Raw genomic sequence first — 16,176 nt, 5'->3', positions numbered from 1 at the left:
ATGCCATGTTCAAAGATACCCCCGCTGTGTGAGTGTGAGATTACTCTGCAGTGGCAGTCACCACCGAGAAGGAGTTCCTCACCAGGACAATCTCCCTGCGGAAGCACAGATCCTGATGAGGTGGAGGCGCTGCACGTGAAGTAAGTTGGACTCGTAACCACTACCTCAGATACCTGTCCTGATGATATCCTCTATAACACCAAGCGGGAGACTCAGGAGTCCTGTTACTTGCAGGTGCACCACCACACACGACCTTGTAATGGGGACCGGTTAGACCACACGGGCCAATGTGAGATTGGGTGGGTCAGACAAGGGGGGTCCAGCCGTTACATAACTAATGTACAAAGCCCCAGATAAGGACGCTAAATAAATGTTGTTAGAAATAAATCCCCAATACCTGGCCTGATGGTAGCCCATGAAGACTGGCGTTGTCCCTCCCCTCCTCCCAACCCCCCCCCCCCCCCCCCTCGGTATAAACCAACTCTGTTAAAGTGGCCACACCAAAAGAGTCGCCCGAGCTTCAAGTAACAGTTTCCTACTACAGTAGTGTTCCATCAATTTATTTTTATTATAAAAATAAGCTTTTCGGTATACTGTAAGTCAAGTTGATTTACATTAAATAAATAAGGTAAAAATATATAATTCTATAAACATCATAGTATTATAAAAAATTACAGTAACAGGAAGATCAATATGGACCAATAAATTTAACAATTCAGTGCAAAAACAGTCTTAAAAAAAAATAATTACCATTTTAGGGGGGGAAAAAAAAAAAAAAAAGAGCATTATCCCCGCAAATCAACTAGTATAAAAACTTTGCTGACAGAAGGTAAAAGGCATATTCAGTGTAAAAACTGCAGGGAATAGAGTTATCTGGATGATAAGTAAACAGTCCTTGTAAACAAGCTTTCTTCCTAACCAACAAAATAGGATAGTAGTGGGTAGAACTTCAGTTAATTCTCTAACATTTCAATTGTTAGAAACAGTGTGCTATTGAAATACCTTTACATTCTCTGACCAGCAATACAGATGCCATAGTCCACTGCGGTTCTACAACATATGCAAGATTCTACGGAGCATTCCAGAACCGTGCTTGTTTTCCGCATCCCTGTTTATCTAAGCTGGGACGCAGGATCTGCGAGCAGCAAAAAAGTTGAAGGATCCGTTTCTTTTTCCTCTGGTTTACTAGATCCACTTAGTGGATGGAATTTGCAGCTGGACAGTGGATCGCCAGACGAAAAATGTTTTACAAAAAAAACAAACAAACAAACAATGGTAAACTAATGTCATTACCGCTATACAAAAGGAATGTGATTCCTTGTATCGGACCAACATAAAAAATACTGTTTTAAACGCAAAACTTCGTTGATACCTTGTTAGTCCAATAAAATGGTCAATCTTTCAAGACCCCAGTCCTAATAATTTGTTAGGACATGACCAAAACGACACATGGTCGCACTACTTAGTAAATCATTCCCCATTTTCTTTAGGGAAAAAATGGCACGTCACAGTTACATCAATTGCCCAAGGTAAGGACACAGCAGCATTGCAGCAAACATGCTTCATGTTAACAGGCATTTTAAAGTCCATGTAGTGGTTGAATCAACAGTGGTTAGCAGAATAGCCACAGTCACTGACAACATTCAGAGATATGTTCCAGGAAGTTTTCACCAAGTTTGTCCTGGAAGAGCCTCAGGCAGCGGGGACACTGTAGCTCATCTTGTCCTCTCTTTTCCGGACCGGAATTCCCACGACCTGCCGCATGCTCAGCCTCTGTAACTTGCCTCTTCACTTCCGCATGGTCAGAGCTGCTGCCTCTCAGGGTCTCGGTCACCTTTTTCGGGGTGTACTTATTGTTTTTGTTTCCAATGTAGATCTGAAAATGTGCACCTGGTTCCCTTTCATCCTAAAGAGAAGAGAAAAAAAAAAAAAATGAATATTCAGATGCTTGTTATTTACAAGTATTCACATTTTGCGTTCCCCGTTTTCACCTTTCTATCCCTATTAGCATAATTTGGACTGAGCACATTTTCAATCCTCTCCACCCCCCTGTACTACAACCAGACTTTTCAGATGCCTGAATACTGCACAAAGCATTCTGGGTAAAGGCAGGTGACTTAATGTAACATTCTGTCAACTCATAACTATTCTTTGTATAGCTTTGTACGCTCTCATTTCCCTCCTCAGCATTCCTCACGTAATTAACCCCTTCAGATCTACAATGCGTTGCCCTACAAGAAGCAAGTTCTCCTTCCCCATCAGCACCTGACAATTCTTATTACATGTGTAAGGCTCGGATTTCTTACCTGTCTCCTGCTTGCTTGCTGCTCGAGGCAGGCGACTTCCTCCATGAGTTCTTGAATCCTGCACTGTGCTCTTTCCCGATCTGTTCTTTCCGACGTGAAATCGTCTTTGTAAACAAGAACCTGTGAAAAGGCAAATATTAAAGTATGAGAAATGGCACAAGACAACGCGAGTTTAACTATCCCTATCTCACATCATATGCTGCATACATGTCCAATTTAGGAATTTATCAAAAACGTGCGAAGTATCACTAGTAAACTGATGTGTTTCTGTTGCTTTCATTGTGTACTCTGCCCAATCCTTTATTTTTCATTTAGTAAAAAACATGGATATATATCAAATCTAATTGTGACTAATAAAAACAATCAGTAAACTATTAAATGAAGCATTACTTTACTACATATATTTACAGAAGCAGACATCGTGCAATAAATACCTGTTGCTCCAGCATCTGTATACGTTCCCCATCAGCAACCCTGGCATTTTCAACCTCTTGTTTAAGATTGGTGCATTCATTCATCTTCTCTTCCAGCAGCTTGTTCAGCCTGATAATCTCTTTCTGTCTGATATCTGCATGTGTCTGTGCGGTGTGTGGGGCTTTGTGGTGCTCACGTCGTGCCTTCATCTCCTTGTGAAGCCCCTTGACGTACTCTTCTCTGCTTGCATCGTATTTCTGCCACTTTGCATTTAAATCTTCTACCTAGGAGGCGACACAATAAAAGTAAAAAAATTAATACCACTGGTTTACACAGCCATTTCCATTCCAACAGCATAACTAAATGCTCTACAAATGCACTTCAGGTGTGCATATGCAACCACCTTTGGGGTAGAAACACTGCCAGCACAAGGACAAGAAGAAATTATTTTAATTATCAGGACCCCAAAGAGCTGCATGATATTAGACACAGCCAACTCAAATGATTAACCCTGTGTTTTTCAACAGGGGTTCTCTGGAAACCTTGGGTTCCCCAGCCATTCCTAAACGGTTCCTTGCATTTTTCAGATCATTAAAAACATTGTCCCAAATACAGAAGAATTTACAATGCATCTGATCTCAGAGGCGCTATTAGAGAGGGTTGGGGTTCCTTACAATGCATCTGATCTCAGACGCGCTATTAGAGAGGGTTGGGGTTCCTTACAATGCATCTGATCTCAGACGCGCTATTAGAGAGTGTTGAGGTTCCTTACATTGCATCTGATCTCAGACTAGCTATTAGAGAGGGTTGAGGTTCCTTACATTGCGTCTGATCTCAGACAAGATATTAGACAGGGTTGGGGTTCCGCAGAATTTGACAATATAATTATAGCGTTCCTTAACCAAAGAAAGGTTTAAAATAAAAAAATTAAATTAGCCAGTGTCAGTTGGGAGTCCCATATTGAACCAACAACCCTGAATGTACAAGTTTCCAGGGGACAGAAAAGTTTAAGCTTCATTTGCCCATTAGCACCTTTGCCCATCTCTCAAGGGGAAGAACAATACTAGGTAACTGCGTCAAACCCAGGAGGATGTTACAGTAACAATTAAAGAGGAACTGTTTTACCGAAATATCACTGTACATTTGCATTTACTTACATAAATAACTTTCTGTTTTAATAAGCGGTTTTCTTCCTGCAGTTTACTATGAGATGTCTCAGTGTCACTGTCTGCATGTTGAATCTAAAAAGGAAACACAGAAAACATGATGCTATGGATTAATGTAAGCGCTGGATCGTTAGGCTCTTCGACAAAAGGATAATAATTATTATTGATAAAACAAAAATTTCAGTGTGAACTATTTCAGTCTCATAATAGCTTGGGAGGCGCTGAACAGTGGAAACAGCCCCAGTTTGGGACAGATTAATCTGGTTTCAATCCCAGTGTGAGATTTGACTTTGAATAAATCACTTTATCTAGATGTTTCTCTGGAACCAAAATTATAATGTAAGCTTATGCGAAGGGATTTATTCAGCCTGTAAATGTCACTGGGCAGTTGTGCGTAGAGTTTGCACACTATATGAAGCATATAGTTCTTGATAGGTTAAGTGTGGAGCACTAGGATTGAATACTGACTGTTGTGAAGACAGTTCTTAGTCCACCGGATTTCATGAAACCACACATGTTAGAAAATAGTAATGGTTGCATAATACAATTTGATCATCTAAAATATGCTCTCAGTTTCCTTTCCAAGATTTAATATACAATAAACATTTTATGTTTAGAGTTTGCTTAAAATGATTGTCCTCTCCTAAAATCAAGCATAGCAATAGTACTATTTTAATGGCTTCTTGGCCTTTCTTTAAAATTGGTCCAAGAAGTATGGGCAACTAGTATTCAGAAACATTAAAACCAACGGGTCTTACCTTACTGGGTCGTTCCACATGCAACTGGTCTTCTACAGTCCTATTGTCTATCCTAGGTGTCGCTTGAAGGCACTTTACCAAGTGCTGGCACATTTTTGCAGTGGCTTCTAGCTTGCGCCTGAGCTGGTGAGTTTCATCGGAGAGGGATCGGCACAACACTTCGCTGGTCTCCTGCAGTCTGTCCTTCTCAGCCAGGGTTCTCTGAAGTTGAAAGATCTCCTTCTCATGCGGGGGCCAGCTGGCGCTTTGCTGCATCTGCCCGTTTTTCTCTCCCAGCTGCTGGTGCAGTCTCTGAACTTCCTGCAATAAGGTAAACATGCAAATTACAATTTACGTGTTCATAACGCGAACATGAGAAAAAGTTTGCAGTAAAAAGGAAAACTAAAAAAAAAAAAAAATAACTTTCCAATTGTCACCCATAGATGTGTTTTTTTTTTTTTTAAAGGGGTTGAGCCATAGAAAAGAAAAAACAACATGTTTTACAGTCAAACTATAAGCTTTGAGCAAGAATGTGTGCTTATGGGCAAATATCATTAGAATTTAGAACATACCAGCGCAGCAGCAATTATTTATTGATTAAAACAGGTTTATTTATTTACAACACAATAAAAAAAAAGGATAAATTGTAGTGTTCTGGTAAGGCAGTGTTTTTCAACAGGAGTTCCTAGGAACACTTGGGTTCCTCCGGCATTCCTAAAATGTTGAGGTCATTTGAAAATGTTACCAAATACAGAAGTATTTACAATGCATCTGATCTCAGACGCGCTATTAGAGAGGGTTGGGGTTCCTTACAATGCATCTGATCTCAGACGCGCTATTAGAGAGGGTTGGGGTTCCTTACAATGCATCTGATCTCAGACACAATTTGTTTAATTCTTTTAGACTTGCAAATGAAATAACTGGAGAAGGTATAACGGTAATTCACTCACATTCATTTAGTGAGGAGTTACAATGGTGTTCCAGCGACACACGTGATATTAAAAAATCCAGGGGGGCTGAAGCTTCCAAGATTTGTAGAAACACAAGACATATTCTCTGAAGCGGGCCGTCAGTCTAGGCCAAAAATTCCCATTAAAAAGTCTGTGGGGGATTTTTTCGGAAAACAGACTGATCCAACACGTCGGCAGATAAAGAAATACCGCCTTACAACAGTACTACTTACACGCAGTAGTTGCATTGTTCCTGATTTAATGAAGTACCAACCTTGTTTAACAGGGCAAATCCATCCGATCCTCCCATTACAATGTGTTATACTACATTAAAACTCTAAAAAGAGGAAGGAGCATATATAAAATAAATCCTCTTTTCATTAAAAAGAGAAGCCTTACTTGTCAGCTTACAAATTTTTTTTTTAAGTAGTGGTACTCTTGGTTAGAACAAACTATATTAATATTAAAAAAATAAAAATTATATAATTATAGAATATATATATATATTATATAATTATAGAATATATATATATATATATATATATATATATATATACACATATACACAAACACACACACATCTATATATATATATATATATATATATATATACATATATATATATATTCTACCCTTCACACGTAATGAAGCATGGTTCAATTTACCCCACCGTAGTCCATATATGACACGATGAATACCCTTCTCTGTTTATCTGTTTACCAGTGTTTCTAATGAGAGCAATGTTCATGCAGGTTTAATTGCAGTGACACATCTCTAGTACCATTTACGTATGTATGTAGATCTTTATTTATATAACGCCACCCATGTACTTCGCTCTTCACAGCAGTAATACACGCGTAACCTAATAATATAACCTAATGTATAATGGGAACAAGTGCTTTAAGTCATCAAAGTAACACTGGGAAAAGGGGTCCCTGCCCCTAAGATTTTACAATCTAAGTTTATGGTTAGTTATGGATTATGTCGCTGCTTATTCGCATGGCATGTTTAAAAAACACATGTACCCTTGCATGCCCTCATATAACACTTTACTGTGCAAAATACTTTATTGTACAATGCAGTAATCGGGATGTCCCAAAAAGGGATAAACATAACAGGCCAGATCAGGTAAAGAACAGTGCTCCAGCTACACTCAAAATCAACATACTGTAGTCTGGGATGTTTATAAAGAGGAAGCATTGCACAATTATTTGGAAAAATTACTCATTATTTAATGATAGTAAGGAAGAGTGACTAAAGACTAACACATGCAGACTTTTTCCCTGGAATAGGGTGAAACAAAGATATCTGGAAATGTATAATTACAGCCTGATAAGGGAGGGGCAAAGGTGGAGCTTTTCAAAGTGAAACAATAACGAAATCTGTACTCCATGTCAGATAAAATAACGCGGTACAGTACTGGCCTAAGGGGTAATTGACTATAATAAAAGTAACTCCAATATTTTTTTCTCCCAAAACTGCAGACGTGAATAGGAAAAATAGGTAAAAAGTACCTTGATCTACTGTAGGAAATCAAAACTGACAATGACTATTAGGGGCATATTGATTATGACAGACAATATTATTTGTTAACGACTATTCACGTGAATCCTACTTATAGTGAAGATATTATTTTCAGGGCCATACACATCCCCCAAACAGCTTAAAAACTGCACATCTTCAAATGCTTCATAATTGAGAACTTTAATTAAAGCTTTACAGGTGTAACACGATTAATGGACGATGAAAATGATGGACGGTTGTTTATGCACAAAAAAGGGGAAAACTTGGTCAATGCCATAACCCTTTCACTACCAAATTGGTTAAATATGTTAGATTCTTCTTTCATTATTAAAGGATAGCCTGGATAGGTGATGATATGGTGCCCGGATGTGTGTAGGATGAGCCTGGATAGGTGATGATATGGTGCCTGGATGTGTGTAGGATGAGCCTGGATAGGTGATGATATGGTGCCTGGATGTGTGTAGGATGAGCCTGGATAGGTGATGATATGGTGCACATTGCATTGAGTGGGGATGGCATTGCTCTTACCTGGCTGAGAGCACCCACTTTCTCCTCTGCCGTCCTTTCTGCCTCCTTCACGTGGCTCTTCACTTTGCTCAGCTGATCCAGCAAACTCTCCACCAGGGATTTAGACGGTCCCACCACTTGATGTTCTTCTGTCCCAGAGATACCCTGGGTGTCCTTTAGCCCCTGAATGACATTGTCCTTTGCAGCCACCTGCATGTTGAGGTTCCGGATCTGCTGCCTGGCTTCGTGATAGAAAGTGCTCAAGGTGTTAAAGCTCTGTAGCTTGGTTTTTAAAGTCCTGTTTTCTCTGTGCAGCTTCTCCACGGTCTCTTCTAGCAGTTTAAACCTGGCCAACAGAGGGTCTGTGCTGCCATCACTTATACATGACATTCTTTATTAAAAGGTGCCAAACTATTGAATGTGTCAGGTAGGATGTGATCAAACCCCAGCAATCCAGATAACCACGTGCTTGCAAATGGCAATAACAACAAAAATGTGTCCAAGGGGAAAAAATAAATATTCAATTCACTGAAGAAAAATGTCCACTAAAAAAAAAAAAAGTATTACTGGTATCCCCCCAAAATATGAAATCAATAAAAAAAAAACAATATGATAAATATGTAGTGGAATAGCTATATATAATTAATAAACAGAAGTGAACGTTACAAAAATGGTGGATCCTTCCCTTGCTTCCAGATGTGCTGCAGAAGTGATGTATCTTCACTGCGCTGTGAGAGAACAGATCCCAGGTGTGCTCCCCTGTGAGATATATAGTGCAGTGAGAAGGTGCAGCAGCCGTTGTGTGTGTACAGTGGCAGTGTGGGAGGCGCTGTGCTATTGTGAAACCCCAATGCACAGCCGGCAGCCAGTCACTGAACTCCCTTTGCACTGCAGCCCTGGGAATTTCCTCTAGGGGCTTCCCCTCTTTTGCACTCGGACTTTTTTAGTACTTTTCGTGGGACAGAAAAGACACTGAAGAAAGGGCTTAAGAGGGGGAAAAAAACCGTCTGCGATCCCTCCAGGACTGCCCTGCTCCTCTAGATCCTGGAAGCAGCCTTTCCTAATATCCTCCCCCAGCTGTCTTAGTAACATTTGCTGGTAACAGGGGCAGGATGAAGCCCCCGCCGCTACTTCCCTGTGCCTGCTGCACTGCTTGTCTGCAGATGGGCAGGGCTTGTGAAACGCATGCGCTTGGTTGTTGTCTGAACACTTCCTTCCTGAAGCTTTAACTAGCAAGTAAAGAAACAGACCAAGAACAAGGCGAGAATGCCTTTCACATGGGGAACAGCACTAATAATATATTCTATATATCTATATCCACCACACATTAGATACGTTATGGTGGATAAAAAGGTCTGCAACCCTGCATTTCACCATCACCCAGCACTTCCACTGCAGCAAGGAATTCTGGGTAATGACATGCAAATTAGCACACAGTGCCACCTTTTGCTTCAAATCCATATTGACATGGACCCCTGTAAGCTTATGCTTGCTGCATTGCACAGCTTTTCAGCACAGCCTGGGTTAAGATGCATTGCCAGTAAACCTACCCACAAACAGCTGTTTTAACCTTTTGGGTCTTATCTGTGTGGGGTTGGTTATATTGGCTTTGCCATTTGAAGCTTGGGTAGTTTTCCACCACACATTAATTAAGTTATGGTGGGTAAAAAAAGTGACAAAAAAAACCTCCACCGTAAAGCATATAGCAAATGGAAATATTACTGTGTGCTCATTTACATGTCTTAGACAGGTCTGCAACCCCGCCTTTCACCATTATCACCCAGCATGTCAAAATGGATTTGAAGCAAAAGGTCGCACTGTGTGCTCATTTGCATGTCATTTCCCAGAATCCCTTGCTGCAGTGGAAGCACTGTATGCTGGGCGATAATGATGAAAGGCAGGGTTGCAGACCTGTCTAAGACATGCACAAGAGCACAAAGTAATATTTCCATTTGCTATATGCTTTACTGTGGAGGTTTTTTTGTCACTTTTTTTACCCACCATAACTTAACTATTGTGTGGTGGATTCCTATCCAATCTTCAAATTGTAAATCCAGTATAACACAACTGTCTTTGGGTAGGTTTACTGGCTATGCGTCTTAACCGAGGCTGTGCTGAAAAGCTGTGCAATGCAGTAAGCATAAGCTTATATGGGTCCATGTTAAAATGGATTTAAAGCAAAAGGTGGCACTGTGTGCTCATTTGCATGTAATTTCCCAGAATCCCATGTTGCAGTGGAAGCACTGGGTGATAATGGTGAAAGGCGGGGTGGCAAACCTGTCTAAGACATGATGAGTTCTTCAGTATTAGGCGATACCTTTTTTTTATTTGGACTAACAATTTATATCATAGGACAAGCTTTGGCTTTCCAAACCTCTGTTTCAGCCATAGATTCCTTTGTAAACCAGTATTGCTAACCTGAAGAAGAGAGGAGAACTCTCGAAAGCTTGTCCTATGATATCAATTGTTAGTCCAAATAAAAAAGGTATCACCTAATACTGAAGTACTCATTTATTCTGCACTATATGGGCTCTAGTCACTTTCCAAGATGCACTGGTTTTGAGTAAAACCCTTTGCTGCTTTATTCATTGTAACATCGCCGGAAGAAGAGATCAATGTATCTCGAAAGCTCGCACAAATAAAAACATTTAATTAGCCACAGAACGGTATCCTCTATTAGTCTTTGACTAAGCCACTGATTGAGCCATCTGTGCTGAAGCAGGGATATCCCGAAAACCTGACCTGTTGGTGGCCCATGAGGACTGGAGTTGCCCCCTCCCCGCTTAGTACAGTAATCAGGCAGTGTTATGAGATGCCTGTGTCTCAGTGCTGCAGGCTGACAGAAGTACACAGAAGTTTGCACCGCGTGTATTTATTTATATTTCCATACATGGTAATAATCCAGCGCTCCCCTGAAAGCTGGCGTCAGCGCTCGTCTATCTGCCCACACCCTTGGCAAGGAGGACGTTCCTAAGAGAATAATACATGGGCATTTTTGTTCTGATTCCAACGGCGACCCCCACCCTTTAAATTTAGAAAGTGTAATCACCTATTTGACTGTTCATTTAGCCACTGGCAATGCAAAGCAGGCCGAGGGAAAGGCTGGTGTAGGAAATAAGACTTTAGCACGTGTTTGACTGGCAGTCCCTGCTAAGGTGTATCTTTTGATGAGTCCTGATGACTCACATACCACATTACTCATATGGTTTTATTTAGGATCATATTCTATATACTCCGAAGTCAGCCTTATTGTACTGTAATTCCACAGGCTGTAAAATAGAAGCAGTGACATCCCCCCACCCGCCCACCTATCCCCCCACCCATCCCCCATCCCCCATCCCCCATCCCCCAGGCAGGGGTGTTAGACCTATCTGTGACGTGAATGTGGTCACAAGTGATATTTTTATTTACTTTCAAATTACAGATCTGTAGCGTTTAGTACCATATTATCCCATAGAACTGCAATCCCCCAGTGTGTCACATTGATTTATGCAGCAAATCAAAGTTCAGGATTGTTGTAAGTGTGACTGTGATTTGCAAATCTATTTTGTCTCATAAAACAAACATTCTCTACCTGCCTGTGGAATTTAGAGACAGTGTCTCTGACTCCACGTCTCCCAGGTACAGTTCTGTATGTCTTCTTCTGGGGGAAATTAGCTAAAAGGAAGCATGATTCACCTGGGGGAGCGGCTCAGTGAGTAAAGGCACTGACTGTGTAATCAATAATGCAGCGCCTGAAGCAGGATAGCAAGGTTCAAATCCAGATATCAGCGCTTGGTGACTTTGGGCAAGTTACCACATGTCCCTGTACCTTAGGCACCAAAAATAGATTATAAGCTCTATGGGACAGTGAGTCACACCTGCAAAATATTCCCTGTGTTGTGTACACATCAATGCTATACAAGACAAAACATTCCTTTATATCTTTTACCAGACTTTGAAAGCTGAGGATGATGGCACTGACTGAGCCCAGCTTAATTAATCCGTTAGGGCGAATTGATTACCTGGATGTACAGAATGTTATTTCTAAGAGTTATTTTTAACCCATGAAAAGTTGCCCTTGTTTGTACTATAAACAAGGGGTGAGCTGTATAAACAAACAGATGTTTAGAAGTTTAAATATACAGGACCCCCCTTTTTAGGAATGTGCAACTATGTTGTAAAATGCTTGCATCGCCATGTGTCCACAAATATGGAAATGGTACTACATAAAATATATGTAACATAATTATGGTATGCACCTTTTGAGTTACGGGCTCCATGTCCAAGGAATGACAATTCCAACTCTGTTTAGTTTATGGTATGGTTCTTGTTAAGCCTGCTGTATTTATACCATTACTTATTCAGTTTGAAGTGCGGTTCAGCTCGGGAGACCCGCTGCTTCTTTCCTACCTAGGAGGGGAAACATACTTTTTGTAAAAAAAAAAAAAAAAAATTGGGGGGGGGGGGACTTCTTTTGGGAGGGGGTGGCGTCATTATTAGAACTTGCCTAAGGGCTAGGACATAAACTAGGGACATGCCTGCCTCCTCTGTTAAATGTCACACTAGCCTGCCAACATCCACCCTGTCACTATAGCTCGGGTCCTCAACATATCCTTTGTAACTGGATACGATCTCTCTGCAATACTGTATGCAGGGGTGGCCAAACTCAGTCCTCAAGAGGCACCAACAGGCCAGGTTTTTAATTATATCCCTGCTTCAGCACAGGTGCTCAATCAAAATGACTGAGCCACCTGTGCTGAACCAGAGATATCTTTAAAACCTGCTGACTGAACCACATTCACTGAAGCAGGGATATCCTTAAAACCTGGCCTGTTGGTGGCTCTTACAAACTGAGCTTGGCCACTTGCTATATAATATCTTCTGTCTGTCTTTCTGCTGTACCTGATGAAGAACCTTCCGAGGTTTGAAAGCTTGTATGTTGGTCTAATAAAAGGTATACAAACTACAAACTCTCCCCCTCCTTTGCTACTTTACTGCAAGGCTTCTCTAAACAGATCTAGCCATGCTAATAGCAAAGGCGTGACTACTTTCATTTTGGTGGGACATTGATTCCAAGTTGAATTTCTAATTTTCTCAGAAAGGGGGAGTGTATTTCAATGCAGTGTTGTCATTTCTCTGGTCCCCACCTTGTCAGAGAGTCAATAAGGATAGGGGGGGGGGGGGGAGGAGTAGGATCTGCTAGTACAGTACAAGCACTTGGTTATCACACAAAAGAGAGCAGCCAGAGGAGATCAAACAACTCCCACGGTCAAGTTCACCATGTTTACAAAATCATTTAAAACATTATATTAAAAAAAAATTACTTATACAAAAGATATCAGATTTGGGTAAAGAGGCACCAATCGTTCAAATGTAACCCCTTAAACATGTCACTTGAATTAGTTTGCTTGACCGTTAAAAAGATAAGATTATTGGCCTCGGTCAGTCTATATTAGTGTAAGGACTAAAGATAAAGCTTGTACAGGTAGTGCTCTTTATCCAACGTTTCACTTTACAATGAATGGCATGTCCAACGCTTTACAATGCAACCCTATGGGCCGTCTTCCGACGCCGGACTGCGCTATCCAACGCTCACCGCAACTGATTAACACGGAACTCACTTTACAACGGTTTCACTATCCCACGCTACTTCCAGAACGGGTTCCGGTGGATAACCGAGGACTGCCTGCACATGTTAGTGTAAGGCAGGGGTGGGCAACTCCCGTCATTAAGGGCCACCAACAGGTCAGGTTTTCAGGATATCCCTGATTCAGCAAGGCGGCTCAATCAGTGGCTCCCTGCTTCAGCACAGGTGGCTCTAGCGACCAGACACTGATTGAGCCACCTGTGCTGAAGCAGGGATATCCTGAAAACCTGACATGTTGGTGGCCCTTGAGGGCGGGAGTTGCCCATCTGGTGTAAGGACTAAAGATAAAGTTTGTATATTCAAGACAACCGAGCCACTGCCTCTATATTTTATCTCCCCTTACAGTATTAGCGTGTTCATCTTAAGGGGGGCATAAGCAAACTGAGCTATCACTCGGGGCCCCAACACGACCACCAACCCCCTGTTGAGGGTTGCTCTGTAATGTATGTCAGTAACTTCAGCAATGTGTCACTAACCTATCTGGCAGCTACAATAAGTGGTAATTAATGTTTGGCTGGAACCATTAAAGAGGAAATCCAAGCAGCTTAAAGAAAAGATATATTTTTTTCATATTAATATATGCAGCATTTGACCGCCTTTATTGAAAACTAATTACCTAAGCTGCCGATTGATTGGTACTCCCGTGATCAATCAGCAGAATCCTGTTTCGCAGGGTTCACTAAATGGCTGCCTTTCAGTTGAAATCAATCCTTCAGTCAGTGTAGCTCAGCAGCTACAATGTATCCTTATATTACTAAGGTAACATTCGCTATTGTTACAGTTTACACCTCAAACTGCTGGGAATATTGGCAACAAATGACCACAAACAGGAAAGTGTTACAAAGATCTTGCACTGGAGGTGTGCTAAAGCCTGTTATAGAAATCAAAGGATGCTCAGTGTATTAAAACGCATTAAAAATGGCATTAAGAGTTGAATTTTAAAATATAAAAGGTAGTAAGTATTATCGCATATTACCGAACTGATTTATTAAAAAAACACACATGTATTGCAGGGATTATTGCAGGATATTGTATGGATTGCTCCATTAAATGTCATCATTTGAATCCATGGACCAAGATAGTTATGAGATATAATAAGAGGGTACAATATGCCATAAAGTCCAACGTTTCGGCAGTCAAATACTGCCTTTCTCAAGGTGTGCCTGCTTCTTCTTCTTTGTACTGGAACATTTGGGATTACAGGAGCTCCCCAGGACCAGCGCACCGGCAGCTAAGTACCCCACCTCTATTACCATTGATATTGAGTGCGTGTCTCATCCTCTGTATATATAATAAGAGGGCTGTGATGGAGGACGCCCTGCACAGAAGCTTAGAAAGACCTCGTTTTATTTGAGAATGTTGTGATCTCACAAAGCTAGAACCACCACTAGAGGGAATCCTGAGATTGAAATGCTCACTTAAAAACTCACTTACACAAGGAGCACCTTTGTCCCAGCAATACATAATGAGCATGTCGTCATCATCTCTTTACGTGAGAATTCACACCTAGTTGGTACAATTTACGTGCATTTTGTCACTTCTTTGCACACCTCCTATTTTTGTTCTGACAACCGTTTTACCTCTTTTAATTGTGTTCCAAACATTTTGTTCCTCTCACGTCAACCAACAACTCCCAATGCTGCAGTGTTACACGCAGTTTAATGATATTTCATATCATTGAGCTATTTTTAGCCTTGCGCGCTGTCTTGCTAATGAGGTTGTGGGGTTCTACTTAACGTATTCAGAAAAAGTCAAACAAATCTCTATATATTGCCTTTGTTTCCCCTTCTTTATCCCTATCATACTTTACTGTAACTTGTAACCGCTACATTTTTCGATGTATGAAAATATTGATCTATAAACATTGCTTGGCAGAGTCCCATAAAAATGGGATTTAATAAAAAACAACTGGGTTAAAACTCAGCTGATAAGCTCTGAGTCTGTCCCTCTGAAAAAAACACGAGAATATTAAGCAATGTTGATCACGACAGCGACTTCTTGGGTGAAGTTTATTTACTGATTGAGACTACGGGTTTTTAATGGGTGAGAAAGCCCAATATTTTAAACATTTGCGAATGCGCGCAAAATGTTTCTCACAGGTGTCAATTGTAAAATTGGTGTAGCTGTCATTTTTTTTGCAAACCTTGGATTGCACTAGTTCCGCATGTCATTTGTTTAGTAAATAAAGCCATTGGTAACTTGTCAGTATGGTTAATTACAATGAATGAATTACAATTAATTCATTACCAGTCCAATAAATATATATGTTGATTGAAGTATTTAAAAAATAAATAAATAAATAAATAGTACTGTGTATGATTTAAATACATTCTGAACCTGGCAAATATTAAAGTTTGGAGTTTTTTTACATTTATTTTGGAAAGACGTGTGCAAGTGTTTTTCAACCAGGGTTCCTAGGAACGCTTGCATTCTGTGGACATCATCTAAGGCAGGGGTGGGGAACCTTTTTTCTGCCAAGGGCCATTTTGATATTTATAAAATCATTCGAGGGCCATCCAAAATTATCAACTTAAAAATTAGCCTGCTATATTTGGTGAAACATTTAATGAACTCACCACTAATGTGATGGCTGGAACTGCTTCTCTTTGGGTGACTGACTGACTGTGGGTTGGTGTCTGTGCACACGCAAATGCACACGTGCACACACACACAGAAATCGGGCAGGGGGTAGGGAAATCAGACTCTCAGACCCACTCTCTCTCTCAGACTCTCAGACCCACTCTCTCTCTCAGACCCACTCTCTCTCTCTCAGACTCTCAGACCCACTCTCTCTCAGACCCACTCTCTCGCTCAGGCTCTCAGACCCACTCGCAGACTCTCAGACCCACTCGCAGACTCTCAGACCCACCCGCAGACTCTCAGACCCACTCGCAGACTTTCAGACCCACTCGCAGACTCTCAGACCCACTCTCTCTCAGACCC

General features: G+C 40.9%; 1 protein-coding gene across 1 annotated transcript; it reads right to left on the bottom strand.

Annotated features, from left to right (window-relative positions):
* Positions 1–584: 584 nt before the first annotated feature.
* On the bottom strand, positions 585–8,763 carry TNIP2 (TNFAIP3 interacting protein 2). The gene is made up of 6 exons (XM_075570772.1): positions 7,626–8,763; positions 4,645–4,944; positions 3,878–3,961; positions 2,741–3,004; positions 2,307–2,426; positions 585–1,906 (listed from the first exon to the last, which is right to left on the bottom strand). Exons 1-6 carry the CDS (start codon positions 7,992–7,994, stop codon positions 1,631–1,633), a joined length of 1,413 nt encoding a protein of 470 aa, XP_075426887.1. The 5' UTR covers positions 7,995–8,763; the 3' UTR covers positions 585–1,630.
* Positions 8,764–16,176: the final 7,413 nt, after the last annotated feature.

The sequence above is a fragment of the Ascaphus truei genome, chromosome 1 (assembly GCF_040206685.1).
Source record: "Ascaphus truei isolate aAscTru1 chromosome 1, aAscTru1.hap1, whole genome shotgun sequence".
NCBI lineage: Eukaryota > Metazoa > Chordata > Amphibia > Anura > Ascaphidae > Ascaphus > Ascaphus truei.
The sequence above is the reverse complement of the archived record's forward strand: the minus strand, read 5'-3'. Positions and strand labels throughout refer to the sequence as shown.

Bases quoted from the DNA above. Each gene is read 5' to 3' on its own strand.
- TNIP2 (XM_075570772.1), bottom strand. From the start codon at position 7,994: ATGTCATGTATAAGTGATGGCAGCACAGACCCTCTGTTGGCCAGGTTT. The intron at 3,005-3,877 runs GTAAGTAAATGC...GTCGCCTCCTAG, and splicing joins TAAAACAGAAAGTTATTTAT to GTAGAAGATTTAAATGCAAA. The intron at 1,907-2,306 runs GTAAGAAATCCG...TCTTCTCTTTAG, and splicing joins AGCAAGCAAGCAGGAGACAG to GATGAAAGGGAACCAGGTGC.